Raw genomic sequence first — 17428 nt, 5'->3', positions numbered from 1 at the left:
ACACTGGTATCAGCTTTCCTGGCCAAGAAGGGACAGAATGGCTGAGAAGCATCTCAGGACATTACTTCAGTGTTTTGGGGGATCTGGGTGGGACCAGGGGAAGGGAGAGTGACTATTGGATATGGGGTTTCAAACATACCTCACCTGTCTGGTCACCTTTTTCAAAAAGGAGGTAGGTCAGCTCCAGGGTGGGTGGTGTGGGGCCCAGAACACTACCACGTGGGGTTTTCTGTTGGCACTTCCCACGCCTCATCCTGTGGCTTTTTGCTTTTTCGGTGTGGTTTCTGCAGCCACAGGGATAGGTAGTGAAGGTGACTGCAATGGCTTGCAGAATCTCAGGCATCCTTTCTGAACTTAGGTGCTTCTTATGGGTCCTTGTTTGTGTGTTCTGATGCGCTGATGGCCTGGGACTGTCTCTGGGAGTCCCTGGTACTCCAGTCAGGCTCTCTGCTTCTAGCACCCACGCGGTGGAACCAGAGCAAGCATCTGTGGGGAGCGAGGTTGCGTACTCACTCGATGTTGGGAACTCGGGCAAGCCCTTTACCATCCATGCTGAGCCGGGGTATGGTGAAAAGTTTGTCCTCTAGAGCGGAGTTCTCATTTGTCGTGCTTTCCTGCCTCCTGTGGGAGCTCCATCCTGTTCATAAAGGGAGGTGATAAAACATTGCACATTTCAACAAGAGGAGAATGGGTCATTAGGTGGCACTGTTAACCAAAGCTAATAGATACTGGAGACAAGGAATCCACATTGCAACCCAGTTCTGTTATTTCCCCTGTCCCTCTGTTCCTCTTCAGGCTGGGAGAAGGGTACAGGGTGTGGCTCAGGCCGAGGAAGGTTTTGTGCTCCTGAGCCTGGATTCTCCTCTCTCTCTCGCAGGCATCAAACAGAAAGGCCCAATGCTGAGCAGCAGCCTGATGCGCTCTGAGTCGGAGCTGGACAGTGATGATGCCATCTTCACGTGGCCAGATCGAGAGAAGGGCAAACTCCTGCATGGTCAGAATGGCTCCGTGCCCAACGGGCAGACCCCACTTAAGGCCAGGAGCCCACGAGAGGAGATCTTGTAGCTACTTGGTCTGTTTCCTCAGGGTAGGGGTGGGCAGTGCGAGTCCAGAGCATTGCCAGGCTGGTTCTCATACCTCCCATGTCCGTGGGCAGCTGTTCTCCCAGCGTCTGCTGGTCATTCCACCCTAATACCCTCAACCAGAGCTGCTGGCACCTGAATCCAGAGACTCTCTCTGGGAACCCTGAATGAAGCTGTGAACGAAGAGGTTTCCTCTTTAAAACCCTTCTGGTAGGCCGCCCCCGTCCCCGCCAAATGTCCTCACCTCAGGGCCTCCTTTTTCACAAACCCCTCCTCTGCTCCAAGGGCTGTCCAGCCAGCTCCCAGCTGCCTCTCCAGTTCCCTGTTGGCAGTGTTGCTGCTCCCAGGGCACCCGCACAGCAAGTCCTGGCTGTAGAACAAGCACCACCAGCCTCCTGCTCCGAGAGCCTGCCTGTGGGCACATTCTTTGTTCTCTTCTTTGGGACAGAGCCGTTATCTTTTCGCTAGGTCCAGAGAAAGTGGAACCCCCTGTCCTCACCACTGATGCCCGTGTCCAGCCTGAGATTAGGGGGGGACTGGCTGTTTCAGGAATGGAGGCGCCCCTCTGGCTGCTAGGCCATCTGTCAGACAGCTGGGCTGGCCACAGACCCTTTCCTTCCTCCTGACCTGCTGCTTCAGGGCTCAGGCCCCCATGCCCTGCCCGCAGGCGACAGTCAGTCACACGCTGACTGGAATGTGATGGCATGAGCGCATGTGTGCGACTGCCCCATGGCGGTCTCCTCTGTGTCTGTCTTGTGTGTCCCTTGCATGTGTGTGTGTGTGTGTGTGTGTGTGTGTGTCAGAATGTGCGCACATCAACTCCTCATAGGGCTCTCGGCTACTTGTGAGGCTACCTGGACAGACTTTTAGCTCCTTGGAGCAGAGACTTTCTGAATCCCTCTGGCCCTGTCACTGGTTCCTCAGCCATGGTCATCCTGGGTGTTGGGGATTGGGAGCTTTGGGGGAGTGACTTTTTGAAAAGAAACTTAGTTTACACTACTGCACTACTGTCTGTTGTGAGATGATTAAACATGCTATTTAATTGTATGTGTGCCTGCTGGGTGTGCTGCTTTGTGCTACACTGCTGACCTGTACCATGGGTCCAGCCACCTATGCATCCCTGGGACGCGATAGCCTCCAGTAAGGAAGTTGTGGGCCTTGGCATCAGTGTGTGTGGCTGATGGTGCTGAGATTCTGCCTCAGCCGCTGCCTGGCCACTGGTGGAGGGGTGCAGGCTCCCGGCCTCTGCTGGCCAGCTGCTCCCCCCTGGCTTTCAGGGAGGGGGTTTTCTGTCCTCTTCTCCAACCTTCTGTTAACACAAAAATGATTCATTCCTCCACCTTCACCCCGCCCTCTGAACCAAGCAGGGGATTCAGAGTGTCCTAACGCCCAGGGTGTGGACTTTAGATTTCTGGGCCCCTGTGCTTCCCTTTTGGATTTTCAAAGCAATAGGGGGCCTCATGCCCCAGAACACAGTGCAGTATTCATGGAGCAGCTTGCACAGCACGTAGGGTAGGAGGAGGGCTGGTGTACAGTCTCTCTCCCAGGAAGGGGAGGGGAGAGGACAATGGAGCTCATACTCTACCCAAGGCCCTGCGCACAAAAACCCCCTGGGCATGAGCAGAATTGGCTCCGTTTTCACAGATACAGAAACTGAGGCATAGCAAGAAATAACTCGGTCCACATACAATAAATGACAGAATTAGAACTCGGGCCTCGCAGAAGTCTGTGGGGGACCGACTGTGGACTTTCTGATGGAGGTCTGGCACAGGAGGATGTACCTTTCTACTAAGTTCCCAGGAGACACTACGCTGCAGGTCCGGGGGCACACTGTGAGCACCACTGGTCTGGAAGTGTGTATCTAGTGCAACGTTCAAGAGGAGCGGCAGCTGTCCCATCCTGAAGGTTGGAGGTAATCACAGAAGCAAAAGCTTGAATCGCTTCAGGCCAAGGATACAGGTTTCCTCAGGGCTGCAGGTCAGGCTACACAGGAGGAGAAGGTTGGGCAGGTGACCAGGATTTGATCACTTACTGGCCTTCTGGACTTGTCCTGTTTTGGGGTGTGGGGCTCATTTCTACATCTTACCTCAGCCACAGCTCACTGAAGGATATGCTTTTATCTCCGAGATGATGAATTTTTCATCCCCTACTCTTCCCACTGAAAAAAGGACAAAACCCAGAAACCAATGCTGCTGTCCTGTTAGGCATATTTCCAGTTGAGTACAGGAAATATTCAGCATTACCAAAGCACCAGTGTCCCCTTACTCATCGTCTTGTCTCTACTCCTTAGCACAGTGGCTGATACGCACTTCCGAGCGTGCCTGTGGTGAGCACAGTCTAAAAGGGTGATCCATCCTAGAGATGTGGGGGATGTGGCTTCTCAAAGGAAAATGTCAGCTGAACAAGGGAAAAGATGGCAGATCTTGTCACTGCTGAACTGAGCTGACACTCCAGGGAAACATGGCCTACTGAGTTCCCAGAGGTATTAGGAGAATAAAGAGAAGGGGTTAAAATATGAACAACAAAATAAGGTGGGGGTGGGGGTGGGGGGGGGGTCAAATGATGACTGAAATTAAAGTAAGCTAAGGTCCTGGATTTAAGTCAAGTATTCATGTTATAAATATTGAGGACACCATTAACAATTGGTAACTGGCATATGTAACATCTGCACCAGACAAGGGATGAAAAAAATACTTCAATCAGTGAAACCATACAGGAATGAAGGGGGAGAAAGCAGTTTTTTAAAAATGTGACCACTTAATGGGCAAAAGTTGTCAGATTAGACATTAAAACCACCACTGCCGTCACCACCACCACCACTTCCAAACTGAAGTTAACAGATTGGATATGTTTGTAAAACTGTGTGAGAGAGACACGTAAAATACAACATTGAAACACTGAAAAAGAAAACAGTAAAGATATAGTAGGGGCTTTGGTCCTTATTAAGATGATAAAGTGGCATAGGCTACTGGCTCCCCTCCCCCCAAAATAATACACCTTAGGAGATGGCATAAATCTGAGGAGCCACCACCAAACCCAGCAACAAACCACCCCCAAATCCTGTAAGTATGCCTAGGAGACTGAAGGTCATCATAAACTGGGAGGTAGGCCATAAGTGAGAAGTCTACCCTTTGCTGCACATGGAATAATCAGTCAATTCACTGGTGTCAGCGGGACACTGTCAGGGCAGGGCCGTAAGCTCTGCTGAGATGAAAAGGGCTTGGCTGGGCTGCTCTTGAGATTAAAAAACCCTTCCCTCTCCCAACGCCCCAAGACTGGTAGATGACAACTAGGAAGTTGCTGCTGCTTCCTAAGGATCTGAGGCAACTACTGGTAAAGCAGTTAACAGAGCCTTTGAGGTGTCTGGAGGTTATTACCTTCCCCTTCTTAATCTCACTGGGATGGACAGCATAGAGCCTGGCCTTAGCCTTTCATCAATAAATGTTACTAGACAGGAGCTGGTGCTCTGAAGAAACATGAGCTCCTTGGCCAAAATAACCAGATGCTGCCTGGGGTGTACAACCCTCAGCCCCAAAGACAGCAAACTAAATACACACATTAGTCAAGAACTAAAAATAAAGCAAAATCAATGTACAGGGAAACATTAGCAGTGTGAAACAGGAACAGGAAGTACAGGGAAATACCCAGGATGAAAAATAATAATGAATGGGATAGAGTGACAGATACAGGTCAAAACAAATCAGCATCCTGAGGATCTTTACCACCAGGAAGCAGGAAAGGAAAAAGACACACAGCAGTCCAGGGGCAGAACAGAAGTGCCGACATGTGAGTAACTGGGAGTCCTAGAAGGAAAGGGAAGAAGTAGAAAAGGAAATATTTGATGTAGTAAGACCAGAATTAAAGATCAAAGAACTCATGGATAAGTAGGGGAAACGTACTGAAACCAGAAACACTGTAGCAAGACAGCGAGAGATGGTTTTAAAGACCATCTAAGAAAAGCAAAAATTCTGAAAGCTCCCAGAAGAGAAATAGTAGATCGATTACAAAGGGAGAAGAATCAGACTGACATCAGGTTTCTTAACAGTATCCTTATGTGAGAGACAAAGAATCACATTTCCAAAATGCTGAAGAAAAAGAACTTTGAGCTCAAAATTTATATCAAGAAAAACTCATTTGAGAATGTAATAAAAGATATTCTCGGCTGGGACACCTGGGTGGCTCAGTTGGTTAAGCGTCCGGCTTCAGCTCAGGTCATGGTCTCACGGTTTGTGAGTTCGAGTCCCACATCAGGCTCTGTGGACAGTTCAGAGCCTGGAGCCTGCTTCGGATTCTGTGTCTCCCTCCTTCTCTGCCCCTCCCCTGCTCACGTGCTCGCTCTCTCTCAAAAATAAACATTTAAAGAAAAAAAAAATATTCTCGGAGCACATGGCTAGCTCAGTTGGTGGAGCATGTGACTCTTGATCTTGGGGTTGTTGAGGCTGAGCCCCACGTTGGGGGTAGAGTTTACTTTACAAAAATTCTCAGGAATGTAAACCTTCAAAATTATTTTCACAAAAGATCCATTTAAAAAATATTCTTGGAAGTGGTCAAATACAAAAAATAAATTTAGACATGAGAAGAGAGACAGGAAGTAGTGGCGAACAAATAAAATATTCTGGCAAAGTTTGTAATCTGAAACAGCTAGGGCCAATGGAAAACAAAATGAAGTGTATCAACAATACAAAACCAAAATTCCAAAGAATACCAACATGGTATGGTTAGGAAGACCAAGAACATAAGAGTATAATGTCTTATCAGGAAGACTTAGATGGCAGTTAAACCAACTGGGGTAAACAAATGATTACTATTGAGTAAAATTGAAAAAAAAACAAAACAAAACTGGAATGTATTACCACTTTTTATTTTTTAGTAACCTCTACACCCAACACGTGGGGCTTGAACTCACAACCCGACATCAAGAGTCGCATGCTCCCTCAACAAAGCCAGCCAGGTGCCCGTGGCATGTATTATTACTTTTAAGCAGGTAGAAGAAAAATTTCCATTGCTACTCAATGGAAAGCAAGAGGGAAAAAATACAGTAAGTAGAAACTGAAATAATAGCAGAACTAGCTTGGCTGGGAAGATGACAGAGTAGGAGGACTCTAAGCTTACCTTGTCTCACAGATACATAATACATCAACATAAATAACCCAGAAAACGATCTGCAGATTGGCAGAACAAATTCCACTAAAGGTAGAGAAGAGACCACACCTGAAGAAGGTAGGAAGGGTCAAGATGTGGTCCACAGTGGGAACGGAGCCGGTGGTATGAAGGGCAAAAAACAGACTTTCACACCTGGGAGCCCATGAACAGGGAAGATGTATACCACGTAATACCTGCCTTTGAAAGAAAGAGTGGCAGAATTTTGTGAGTAACAACTCACAAACCAGCTGGATTTAAAGCCTGGAATTTTTAAATTCTGCAGGCTCAGCTCTAGGAGAACCTGGAGGGCATTAGGAAGCAGAATTCACCCCCCTAACTCCCGTCCCCAAGAAACCACACAGCCAGTGCAGATACAGCAAGGAATCGGCAGTTTGAAAAGCACCAGGGGCAGCTGAGAGATGAATAATTTGCTCATCCTAGAGCATGACCTGGAAAGACAGGGACAACCAGGAAGATGGCTCTAGGAACAAAGGAGCTGACAGGTACCATTTCCCTACTCCACCCCCAAGTATAAAAAACCCAAACAGCAGGGTTCTGGCTCTGACACTTGTTACCTAAATCGCCTGCACCAACACCCTCCACCCCTCCTCACTTCTGTGGACTCATCCTTCCCACTCACCTGCCTTAAGTCGTGGAGTTGTGGGCCGCACCCCAAAAGGTCAACACATCTCTTGACTCATGTTTTGCGGGACCTCAGTTCTGGAGGTGGCAGTTGAGGCGGGGCGGGGGGGAAGGTCAGGTCTCACTTCCCAAGCAGACCACTACACACATTGTTAAAATGTGTTCCATCTCTACTGGGGACCAAACACTGCCCACAATAGGCAAAGAAAACCTCTGCAGACAGCTGGACTGAAGAAAGAAGAGGCTAAGACAAAACCACAGAGAAGATACAACACACATAGAAGACACTCCTTGAAGTGCCAGGCCCTGGGGAACAGGGGACATGGCACTGCAGGGCACTGAAGGACCTCTTCTTCATAAGGCTATTCTTGTTAAAAGGAAGAGAAGTAGCTGACTTTCCTAACAGAAACAGACACAGAAAGTTAGACAAAATGTGGAGACAGAAAAATATGCCCCAAATGATAGAATAGGACCAAACCACAGCAAGAGATCTAAGCAAAATGGATGTAAGTAATATGCCTGACGGAGAATTTAAAGTAATGATCATAAAGATACTCATTTAACAAGAGTGAATGACATCAATGAAACCCTTAACACAGAGATAAAAAAGAACCATGCAGGGGGCACCTGGGTGGCTCAGTCGGTTAACCATCTGACTTTAGTTCAGGTCATGATCTCACGGTCTGTGGGTTCGAGCCCCGCGTCGGGCTCTGTGCTGACAGCTCAGAGCCTGGAGCCTGCTTCGGAATCTGTGTCTCCCTCCCTCTCTGCCCCTCCCCTGCTCATGCTCTGTCTCTCAAAAAATAAACGTTAAAAAAAAAAAAAGAAAAAAAAAAAAAAGAACCATGCAGAGATCAAGAACACAATAAATGAAACTTAAAATACACTTGATGGAATAAATAGCAGGATAGATGAAGCAGAGGAATGAATTAACAACCTGGAAAACAGAGTAATGGAAAGTAACCAAGCTGAACAAAGGAAATAAAATTATGCAAACTGAAAACAGTCTAAGGGAATTCAGTGATACCATCAAGTGTAGTAACATTCACATTATAGGGATCTCAGAAGAAGACAGAGAAAAGGGGGCAGAAATTTTATTTGAAAAAGTAATAGCTGAAAACATCCCTAATCTGAGGAAGGAAACATCCAGATCCAGGAGGCACAGAGATTTCCACCCCCCCCCACCCCAAATTCAACCTAAGGAGGTCCACACCAAGAAACATAGTAATTAAAAATAGAAAAAAAAAAGTTCTAAAGAAATTTTCAAAGCAGCAAAAGAAGGCAGTTACATACAAGGGAAACCACAGAAAACACTCAGCAGATCTTTCAGAAAAAACTTTGCAGGCCAGAAGGGAGTGTTATAACATATTCAAAGTTCTGAAAGGGAAAAATCTGCAGCCAATAATACTCTATCCAGCAAGGTTATCATTCAAAATAGAAGGAGAGAGAAAGAGTTTCTCAGACAAACAAAAACTAAAGGGGACTCTGAGTGCAAAGGAAATACCCCGAGGGACAGTATGAAAAGTAAAAAAAAATCAGAAAAACAGTAAAAACAAGTATTTCTGTAAAAATCACTCAAGGGATTCATAAAAAGATGTAAAATATAGCAACATATACATAAAAAACGGGGAGGAGAGGAATAAAGACTAGGTTCAAACCTAAGTGACCATCAACTTAATACAGATTGTTTTACGCAGAAGATGTTTTATACAAACCTAATGGTAACCACAAAAAAATCAGTAATAGATACGCAAAGAATCAAGAGAAAGAAATCCAAATGTATCATTAGAGAAAGCCAACAAACCAAGACAGAAAGAGAAGGTTCAGAAAAAATCTCTAGAAACAACCACAAAACAAGTGACAAAATGGCAATAAATACATATCAATAATTACTGATTATAAATGGACTAAATGCTTCAATCAAAAGACACAGGGTAGGGGTGCCTGGGTGGCTCCGTTAGTTGAGCAACCGACTTCGGCTCAGGTCATGATCTCATGGCTCATGAGTTCAAGCCCTGCATCAGGTTCTGTGCTGACAGCTCAGAGCTTGGAGCCTGCTTTGAATTCTGTGTGTCTCCATCTGTCTCTGCCCCTTCCCTGCTTGTTGTTTCTGTCTCTCCCTTAAAAATAAATGAACACTAAAAAAATTTTTTTAAAGACACAGGGTAACAGAGTGGATCAAGAAACGAGACCCATCTATATGCTGCCTACAAGACACTCATTTCCAACTGAAAGACATCTACAGATTGAAAGTGAGAAGACGGGAGAAATATTTATCATACAAATGGATGTCAAAAGAAAGCTGAAGTAGCAGTATTTATATTGGACAAAACAGACTTTAAAACAAAGACTGTGGAGCACCTGGGTGGTTCAGTAGGTTAGACTCTTGATTTCAGCTCAGGTCATGACCTCATGGTTTGTGAGTTTGATTTCCATACTGGACTCTGCTGACAGTGTGGAGCCTGCCTGGGATTCTCGCTCCCTCTTTCTCTGCTCCTCCCGTGTGCTCTCTCTCAAAATAAACAAACAAAGACTGTAACAAGAGACAAACAAGGACACTATATAACAATAAAGGAGACAATCCAACAGGATATAATAATTGTAAATATTTATGTACCCAACATGGGAGAACCCACATACATGAAAGAGTTAATAACAAACATAAAGGAAATAATTGATAGTAATAATAGTAGGGGACTTTACCACCAAACCTACATTGATGGACACATCATCCAAACAGAAAATCAACTTAGAATAAATGGATAAATTCCTAGAAACATATAACCAACCAAAACTGAACAGCAGGAAGAAACAGAAATTTTGAATAGATCAATTACCAGCAGCAAAATTGAATCAGTAATCAAAACACTCCCCGAAACAAAAGTCCAGGACCATATGGCTTCAGAGGCAAATTCTAGCAAACACATAAAGAAGAGTTAATACCTATTCTTCTCAAATTATTCCAAAAAAATAGAAGAGGAAAGAAAACAGACAAATTCATTCTCTGAGGCCAGTATCACCGATACCAAAACCAGATGAAGACACCACAAAAAGAGAACTATAGGCCAAACTATCTCATGAATATAAATGCAAAACTCAACAAAATATTAGCAAACTGAATCCAATAACACATGAAAAACAAAACACACCACAATCCGGTGGGATTTATTCCCAGAATCAAGGGTGTTTCAATATTTGCAAATCAATCAACATAACTTTATCAGTAAGAGAGAGGGTAAAAACTCTGATTTCAACACCTGCAGAAAAAGCATTCAACAAAGTATAACATCCATTCATGATTAAAACAACCTCTGCAAAATATGTCTAGAGGGAACATACTTCAACATAATAAAAGCCTTTGTATGAAAAACACACAGCCAACATTATACTCAATGGTGACATACTGAGAGGTTTTCTCCTAAGGTCAGGAACAAGAGAAAGATATCCACTTTTATTAAACAGTAATGGATGTCCCAGCCATAGCAATTCAACAACATAAAAAAATAAAAGGCATCTAAATTGGTAAGGAAGAAGTAAAACTATATTTGCAGATGACAAGATACTATATATAGAAAAACCTAAAGACTCCAACAAAAAACTAATCATGAAGCAGCAAAAGGAGAAATTAAGAAAGCTATCCCATTTAAAAAAAATCTTTTTTAATGTTTATTTATATTTGAGAGAAAGACAGTGTGTGAGCAGAGGAGGGGCAGAGAGACAGAGACAGAATCCGAAGTAGGTTCCAGGCTCCGAGCTGTCAGCACAGGGTCTGATGTGGGGGCTCGAACTCACAAGCCATGATGATCATGACCCTGAGTCGAAGTCAGAGGCTTAACTGACTGAGCCACCCAGGTGCCCCAAAACCATCCCATTTTCTTTTTTTTATTTTTTTATTTAAAAAAAAAATTTTTTTTTTTAACATTTATTTATTTTTGGGACAGAGAGAGACAGAGCATGAACGGGGGAGGGGCAGAGAGAGAGGGAGACACAGAATCAGAAGCAGGCTCCAGGCTCTGAGCCATCAGCCCAGAGCCTGACGCGGGGCTCGAACTCACGGGCCGTGAGATCGTGACCTGAGCTGAAGTCGGTCACTCAACCGACTGAGCCACCCAGGTGCCCCAAAACCATCCCATTTTCAACTGCACCAGAAACGATATAGTATCTTAGAATAAACTTAACCAAAGAGGGGAAAGGCCTGTACTCTGAAAACTATAAAATACTGATGAAAGAAATTTAAGACGACACAAAGAAATGGAAAGAAATTCCATGTTCATGGAATGGAAGAACAAATATTGTTAAAATTTCTACACTACTCAAAGCTATCTACAGATTTAATGTGATCCATATAAAAAATACCAACAGCATTTTTCACAGAACTAGAAGAAACAGTACTAAAATTTGTATGGAACCATGATATCTCAAATAGCCAAAGCAATGTTGAAAAGAAAAAGAAAGACAAAACTGTCGGTATCACAATTCCAGATTTCAAGTTATATTACAAAGTGGTACTAATTAAAACAGTATTGTACTGATTAAAAATAATATCAATTGAGTAGAAACACATATCAATATCAATCAATATCAATATCAATCAATATCAATCATATCAATTGAGTAGAAACACATATCTACACATATCAATTGAGTAGAAACCCCAGAAATGAATCCACAATTATATAGTGAATTCATCCTCGACAAATTAAGAATGAATATTCAATGAGAAAGACAGTCTCTTCAACAAATGGTGTTAGGAAAACTAGACAGAAACATGCAAAAGAATGAAACTGGACCACTTTTATCATACACAAAAATACCCAAAGATGGATCAAAGACCTAAATGTGAGATCTGAAACCATAAAAATCCTTGAACAGAGCACAGGTAGTAATTTCTCTGACACTGTCTGTAGCAACATTTTTCTAGATATATGTCTCCTGAGGCAAGGGAAATAAAAACAAAAATTATTAGGATTACATAAAAAGTTTGTGCACAGAGAAGTAAACAAAACTAAAAGGTAACCTACTAAGTGGGAAAAGACATTTGCAAATGATGTATGCAATAAAAGGTTAGTATCCAAAATCTATAAACAATTGACACAACAACACCCCAAACACAAATAATCCAATTAAAACCTGGGCAGAAGACACGAACAGACATTTCTTCAAAAAAGACATACAAGTGGCCAACAGACACCTGAAAAGATGCTCAATACCATTCAACATCAGAGAAATGCAAATCAAAACTATAATGAGGTATCACCTCACACCTGTTAGAATGGTTAAAATCAAAAACACAAGAAACAACAAGTGTTGGATGTAGAGAAAAAGGAACCCTCGTGCACTGCACTGTTGGTAGGAATGCAAACTGGGCAGCCAGTGTGGAAAACAGTATGGAGGTTCCTCAAATTAAAAATACAACTACCCTACAATCCCGTGATAGCACTACTGGGTATTTATCTAAAAAATACAAAAGCACTAATTCCAAGGGATGCACATACTCCTATGCTTATTACAGTATTTACAATAGCCAAACTACAGAAGCAGTCCAAGTGTCCACTAATAGAAGAATAGAGTATTATTCAGCCATAAAAAGGAATAAAATCTTGCCATTGGCAACAACATGGATAGATGCAGAGAGTATAATGCTAAGCAAAGTAAGTCAAAGAAAGACAAATATCATATGATCTGATATGTGGAATTTAAGAAACAAGCAAAGGAAATAAAGAGACAAATCAAGAAACAGACTCTCGACTATAGAGAACAAACTGATGGTTATCAGAGGTGAGGTTGGTGGGGGATGAGTGAAATATGGGATGAGGATTCAAGAGTACACTTATCATGATGAAAGGAAAAGCAACATCAGAAGTAAGCTCTAAAAGCAGTAGTTAAAATGAGTATAACCATCTTAAACTTAACTGAAGACAGACTCCCACCCCTCTTTGCCATCTTCACCTGCTCCCCCTGCAGACACATTAGCATTTGAAAAAGTAAACGTATGGAGTAATTGGTGTGCCTGGAGCCCAGGTACAATGGTGAGGGGTGCCACCATGAAGCAGCCCTACTGCAGAGCAAATGAGGTGGTGACTGGCTGGAATGGTAAGGAGACTGATTACATTGTACAAATAAGTGATTCGGAAATTAAGTACATATACTGAGAATAATGGGAACCAGATTTTTCACTGTTCTGTAAAAGGATTTATGAATATTTAAAGGGAAAAGGCTAGAAAGAACCCCAATGTTTTGAATTGAAATTGGAAGAATTGGTAAGAGCTCACAGGCTAAACAGGTAGATGGATAGTTGTACATAGTTATATGTATTTGTTTATGGATTGACTGATTCATAGGAAAAGAAAATTTTCCTTAGTAGCAATGAGCACCAAGTGCTAAGGCATTAGGTTCCACTACTGATTCCAAGATTATGGCAGGGAAGTACACAATCATCTTGGAACATCTTGTTTTGACTAAGTAAATGCTGAAAAAATGATGGGGACATATCAGAAGGACATAGGAGCCAGCCAGAAGAGGCTTCCACTGGTTAAATCTATTTTAAAACAAATAAAGAGAGCATCTGATTATAACCTAATGAATAAAATAGGAATCCATGAGTCTATACTGATATGAACAAGAGAGTAAAAAAGACGACTACAAATTCTTTATAAAATATCTAACAACATGGGGCAAAAATGATGGGAAAATACTACCAAGCAAACATTAACTAAAGGAAAGTTAGGGGACCAATATTTACAGTGACAGAATTCAACGCAAAAAAGAAGCGTTAGGTATTATATACTGATAAGAAAGAGAAGTTAATCAAGAAAAATGGATATTAGAGTACCTTTTCAAAAACAGCCTGAAAACTGACAAAATTTCAGGCAAGGAAAGGGAGGGTGGATAACGCTTGGGTTAAAAACAGAAATGAGAAAACACCTACAAACAGACTAATGATAAAATCATGTCCGAAGGTGGGAACACCACTAAAGAACTAAGAAGGAAAAATTGATTTGAAATCATTTTCATGAAATCATTTTTAGCAATAAGAATGATTAATAATGAAGAAATCATTCAACAATTTAAAGAATGAACTAAAAAACAAAAAGAATAGTAATAAAACCAGAAATAAGTAGAAAAGACAAGTCTGACCAAAAAAAAAAAAAAAAAAAGGTTCTTTGAAAAGACCCTTAGATAGCAAATACAGAATGGAAGAAGGGAAAAATTACAAACCATGTTAATAAAGCTGAACATATAGATGAAACTTATGAAAATTACAGAGAACTAGAAAATTGCAGAGAAAACATAAGATATAAAAATCCAAATTGACATCAAAAATTTGAATAGAACAGTGATTAAGTGAATTAAAATGGCAAAGACCTCCCCTTTGAGGGATAAAAAAAATTAGTAAGAATAGTAATTTTTACAGTTTGAGTATACTTTCAATAACAGAAATTTTCTATACATTCCACACAATGGAAAAGGAATAAAACTTGCTCACTCTTTTTGAGTCTAGTCTAACGGTGATTCCAAAGTCAGTTGACAATTCAAGAAAAAAAAAAAAAGTATTTCACCGTTGAGTACAAATACAAAAATAAAATACTAGTTTCCCAAACCCAAAGGTATGTACATATTTTTAAACCAATTAAGGGTTTATCCAAGGAATGCAAAACCACTGGTCATGAGAAAATCAATGTGTTTCATAACATTAATAAAGGCAAAAAAAATGACTATCACAATAAATGTCAAAAAAAGCATTTGACAAGTTCAACACTTCTTTATAATTGAAAGAAAAATTCATGGCAAACTAGGAATAAAAAGGAATGTCCTTGGTAAGGGTTATATATCTAATCCAATAGTATATATATAAAATACATGAACAATTAAGATTTCATTAAGGAATGCAAGGATGGTTTGATATCAGAAAAATCCAACGTATTTCACTAAGGATACAAATTATATGATTATATAAACACAAAAAATGCATTTGATAACAATCTTTTATTTAATGGATGGAGGGGAGATTTTTTAGTAAAAGCTATCAAAACCTTCTTAACTTGATCTTTAAGATTGCTTTCCAGAATGGATATACAGTTGACCCTCAAAAAAACATGGGTTTGAACTACACAGGTCCACATATACATGGATTTTTTGGTAGTACAGGGCTGTAAATGTATTTTCTCTTCCTCATGATCCTCTTAATAACATTTTCTTTTTTCTACCTTACTTTATTGTAACACAGCATATAATACATAAAACATGCAAAATATGTGTTTAATCAACTTTTTATATTAACAGTAAGGCTTTTTATATCAACAGTAGGCTACTAGTAGTGAAGTTTCTGGAGAGTTAAAACTTATACTTGGATTTCCAACTTGGATTTCCAACTGTGCAGAGATAATTGCCCTAATCCCTGCATCATTCAAGGGTCAACTGTACAGTTCATTTATTCTTGCAATATGTAAGGGTTTTTAAATCCCAACAACAGTACCCTTGGCATTATCCATTTTTCCAATTTGTCCAGTCTCAAGGACATGAATTGATAGGTCTGAAGAGAAACTCCATGATTACTAATGAGTCTGAACATTTCTTCATATACTTGTTACCCTTTAGGTTTTTCTTCTATGAAATATTTGTTATTCTTTGTTCAGATTTCTTTACAATTCAGCACTCTGGGGTATACTCTAAATATATGTCATTGGGTAGTTTTGTGTATACGGATTCCTGCTTTTTGAAGGTTTGTTAGGCCACTTTATTTTTACAAAAGACTTACATTAGCACGTGTTTTTGCTAACCGAAAGATATCAGAAGAGGATTTGCACTCTTACAAAAAAAGGCACAATGCGAAAACAGTGTTGAGTTTATTTTACAGCTAGCCCTTATAGAGGCAGTGAGCATCCCAAGGAATGAGAGTGGCCTGCCAAGCTCCTTTCCCAGGAGCACACTCAGTGGCTCAGCATCAACCATCTAAGTCTCCATAGCTTTGGATGTGTCTGTGAGCATCGGTGCTTTATCTTGATTTATTTTCTGTATCTGTTAGCAAGATGTACCCTGAAATGTCAGGACAACCTAAGAGAGGTTATTTTGGGGTCTGGGAGTATTAACAAATTTTCCATTACAAATTAATGGTAATTGCTTCTCCATTCTACACCATTTTGGTTTACTAAAGGTTTCATAGGAACACTTACTTTCAGAGAGAGGGAAAACCTGTATCTTCCCTAAGCCTGTTATTTGTCATCTTTTATTGACAAACATCTTTAATTTTGATATAGAATTAATATCTAAGTTTTCTCCATATAGTTTCTGCTTTGGAGTTTATATAAGAAGCTCTTTCTGTCCCCCAGATCACATTATTCTCCATATTTCTATTAATTTTATAATATTACCTTTCACATTTAAGACCTTTAATCCATTGAGAGACCATCTTTGGACATGATCCGAGTTAGGTATCCTGTTTTTCTCCATGTAAAAAGCCAGTTTGCCAACACCACCTACTAAAACAAACACAGGATATTTGTATATTACTTAATTACTAAATACTTTACAGCTTTCACTGCTACTGTGAATAGTATCTTTTCCTTTTAATCATATTATCTAACTGGCTGCTGCTCTAGTGTTTTTTGTAATACACACATGCACCTGAACCTCTGAAAATACGACTTAAAAATAATGAGTTTCAGGGATGCCCTAGCTGGCTCAGTTGGTGAAGCATCCAACTCTCGATCTCAGGGTCATGAGTTCAAGCCTCGTTTTGGATGTAGAGATAACCTTATAAATAAGATAAAATAAAAATGAGTTTTATTTCTCTTCCCAATACTGATATTCTCTTTTTCTTTCCTTATAGTCTAAATCAGAATTTCTAGTTCTATGTTAAGCAGTAACAGGACACTGGGCATAGTCTTAGTTAGGATATCAGTTTGGTTACTTTACTAGAGACCAAATAACAATGACTGAATAAGATGGAAGGTATCTTATTTCTTTTTAAATGTTTATTTATTTTGAGAAAGTGTGCATGTAAGTGGGGGAGGGGCAGAGAGAGGGAGAGAGAAAATCGCAAGCAGGCTCTGTGCCGTCAGCGCAGAGCCTGACGCAGGGCTCAACCTCACCAACAGTGAGATCATGACCTGAGCCGAAACCAAGAATCTAAGGCTTAACCGACTGAGCCACCCAGGTGACCCAAAAGGTTTCTTTCTTATGTGAAGGACTGAGCTAGCAGGCAGTTCAGGAGATACGTGGCTCTGCCTTATGAAGTTTAATGTGCTTTTGATATTCTGCCCTTTCCCACATAGATGAAACAAGTTTGCCATGAGCACACACACATTCTGGCCCATGGAAAAGAGGCAATTACAAGACGAAGGCAAGCCCTTTCCTTTTAAGGATGTGGCCTGCTAGTTGTAAACTACTGTTTCTATCCCACTGGTCAAAACTCAGTCCCATGTTCCAGTTGCGAGATAGCCTGGAAAATACTGTCTCTTACCAATGAAACTACTGCCTAGCTAAAATGTGAGGGAACAGGGTTTCTGCTACTGAAGGAAGAAGTGGGGAGACGTATACTGTACAGCTGTCTTGCTCCCAAG

The 17428-nt window shown here is 41.2% G+C and overlaps 2 protein-coding genes across 11 annotated transcripts in view; one reads left to right on the top strand and one right to left on the bottom strand.

Annotated features, from left to right (window-relative positions):
- Positions 1 to 2129, top strand: part of KIAA0319L (KIAA0319 like) — a 95769-nt gene extending 93640 nt beyond the window's left edge. For all 5 annotated transcript variants that reach the window (XM_042996457.1, XM_042996454.1, XM_042996455.1 and 2 more), the window contains one exon: positions 878 to 2129. In XM_042996457.1, the coding sequence (XP_042852391.1) occupies positions 878 to 1065 (188 nt within the window). In that variant the 3' untranslated portion in view covers positions 1066 to 2129. The remainder of the gene's footprint in view (positions 1 to 877) is intronic.
- The window catches only part of ZMYM4 (zinc finger MYM-type containing 4), a 163838-nt gene continuing 147003 nt past the window's right edge, over positions 594 to 17428 (bottom strand). Inside the window, exons 32-35 of one of the 6 annotated variants that reach the window (XR_006221198.1) lie at positions 16238 to 16345; positions 3169 to 3240; positions 2864 to 3065; positions 594 to 637 (exon numbers count right to left, since the gene is read on the bottom strand). The gene's annotated coding sequence lies outside the window, so the exon portion shown is untranslated. Of the gene's footprint in view, positions 638 to 2231; positions 3066 to 3168; positions 3241 to 15125; positions 16346 to 17428 lie in introns of those variants that run through there. The other 5 variants (XR_006221199.1, XR_006221196.1, XR_006221197.1 and 2 more) reach the window with 5 other exon arrangements.

The sequence above is a fragment of the Panthera tigris genome, chromosome C1, assembly GCF_018350195.1.
Source record: "Panthera tigris isolate Pti1 chromosome C1, P.tigris_Pti1_mat1.1, whole genome shotgun sequence".
Lineage (NCBI taxonomy): Eukaryota > Metazoa > Chordata > Mammalia > Carnivora > Felidae > Panthera > Panthera tigris.
Note: the sequence above shows the minus strand (reverse complement) of the source record. Positions and strands in the feature narration are given on the sequence as shown.